Source organism: Dasypus novemcinctus, chromosome 10 (assembly GCF_030445035.2).
Source record: "Dasypus novemcinctus isolate mDasNov1 chromosome 10, mDasNov1.1.hap2, whole genome shotgun sequence".
Taxonomy (NCBI): domain Eukaryota; kingdom Metazoa; phylum Chordata; class Mammalia; order Cingulata; family Dasypodidae; genus Dasypus; species Dasypus novemcinctus.
This window is the reverse complement of record NC_080682.1, coordinates 16,666,642-16,668,823: the sequence shown is the minus strand read 5'-3', so window position 1 is coordinate 16,668,823 and position 2,182 is coordinate 16,666,642. Positions and strand designations below refer to the sequence as shown.

Sequence of the window (2,182 nt, the reverse complement as noted above, 5' to 3'; positions counted from 1 at the left end):
ATGGATCAGGGAAATTATACCAGAGTGAAAGAGTTTGTCTTTCTGGGAATTACACAGTCCAGGGAGCTAAGCTGGGTCTTATTTGTCTTCTTATTTTTAGTGTATATGACAACTCTAGTGGGAAACCTCCTCATCATGGTTGCAGTTACCTGTGAATCTCATCTTCACACTCCCATGTACTTCCTCCTCCGCAATCTATCTGTTCTTGACATCTGCTTTTCCTCCATCACAGCTCCTAAAGTCCTGGGGGATCTGCTATCAGAGAGAAAGACCATCTCCTTCCATAACTGTGTCACTCAGATATTCTTCTTCCACCTTCTGGGGGGAGCAGATGTTTTTTCTCTCTCTGTAATGGCATTTGATCGTTACATAGCCATTTCAAAACCCCTCCACTATATGACCATTATGAGTAAAGGACGATGCACCAACCTGGTGATGGCCTCCTGGGTGGGGGGTTTTGTCCATTCCATTGTACAGATTTCCCTGTTGCTGCCCCTCCCCTTCTGTGGACCCAATGTTCTTGACACTTTCTACTGTGATGTCCCCCAGGTCCTCAAACTTGCCTGCACTGACACCTCCACACTGGAACTCCTGATGATTTCCAATAATGGGTTAGTCAGTTGGTTTATATTCTTCTTTCTCCTCATATCTTACACAGTCATCTTGAGGATGTTGAGATCTCATACTGGTGAAGGCAGGAGGAAAGCCATCTCCACCTGCACTTCCCACATTACTGTGGTGACCCTGCATTTTGTGCCTTGCATCTATGTCTACGCCAGGCCCTTCACTGCCCTCCCCACAGACACTGCCATCTCTGTCACCTTCACTGTTATCTCCCCTTTGCTCAATCCTATGATCTACACCCTGAGGAATCACGAAATGAAGTCAGCCATGAGGAAACTAAAGAAACGGTTAGGGCATTCTGCAAGGATTTAAATTTGTGATGAGTGAGGTAGCACCAATATTTAAAGATACACTTTGAATTTCATTTTCTCAGAATGAGAAAAGACCACCTTAAGACCAAAAACAAAGGGACGTCTCTGACTTACAGGAGTCCTAAAAGAGGTTGGACCTATAGTATTTGCCGAGGACCGTGTGGGTGATAACTGCTTTCAGGAGAGGTCCATTCATATATTCCACACTCTGTCAATTATTCATTCCACAAATATCTATGGAGCACATCCTATAAGCTAGAATACAGACTGATGCAAACATTGAATACATTTACTGTCTTAGAGGCATACTTTAATAAGTAGATGAACAAATGTTTTAATAAAAAATGACCGGTGTGCTAGAGAAACATTGTAGGCACCTTACTTGAGAACTTCAAAATACGTTTGACAACGAGTAAAGTTTTTTCAAAGGGAAAAAAGCAGAGAAGGTCATTCCAAGCAAAGAAAACAATATTGCAGAGGGAGAGAATGGTTTAAGTTATGCCGCATTTGTGCAGCAGTGAGTTCAGTGTAGTCACTAAGTAGTGTGCTCACAGGATGAATGCCAATAGTTAACATTTATAAGGAAGTTGGGAAACAAGGACTCCATCTGTGCCATCTGTGCAATCAAATTGAGAGAAAGCATCAATTTTACTTTCCATTGGAGAGAAAGCATGCCTAAATCACTTCAAGGCTATGGAAAGAAGGAACCAATGCTGTCAGTGGGAGTATTCATCAAGAAATAACACTGATAGGAATAAGCTGGGGAAAGTTCATTTGAATTTTGATAACTTAAGCAAAGGCAGATGCTAAGCACTCTCATGGAAATCAACTGACTCCCCATTATAAAGCAGGATTATCCTAATCACAGACTAGCCAGGCCCAAATTTCTCATTGTTTCTGTATATAGGAACCTCATCACTCCTTTACACTTTCCACTAAATCCAATGGAAGTAGATAAAGGGCCATAAAAACCATAAGTAGTAGAGAAAGGGCCATAAAAACCATGAAAGTTTAATCAGCAAATCCAAAAATTTTCTAGTCTATGTAGTTAAAGAGATGGAAATGGTGCTAGGAGAAGGTTTATTTGACAATTTAGCTGATATTTTGTTGAGATCCAATGACCTTTACCGTACTACATCTCTCATTATCACAGAGTTCAAGACACAGCAGTACTTATGTATTAATCCAAGTAGGCCAATGACCATAACAAAAACTCCCAATCTCCGTAGTTACCCACAATAAAAGTT

General features: G+C 41.0%; 1 protein-coding gene across 1 annotated transcript; it reads left to right on the top strand.

Annotated features, from left to right (window-relative positions):
• On the top strand, positions 1–936 carry LOC101425486 (olfactory receptor 4D9). Its single transcript, XM_004456753.1, has one exon. The coding sequence runs from the start codon at positions 1–3 to the stop codon at positions 934–936; it is 936 nt and encodes a 311-aa protein (XP_004456810.1).
• The last annotated feature ends 1,246 nt before the right edge of the window (positions 937–2,182 follow it).

Coding starts and splice junctions, on each gene's coding strand:
- LOC101425486 (XM_004456753.1), top strand. CDS start 1: ATGGATCAGGGAAATTATACCAGAGTGAAAGAGTTTGTCTTTCTGGGA.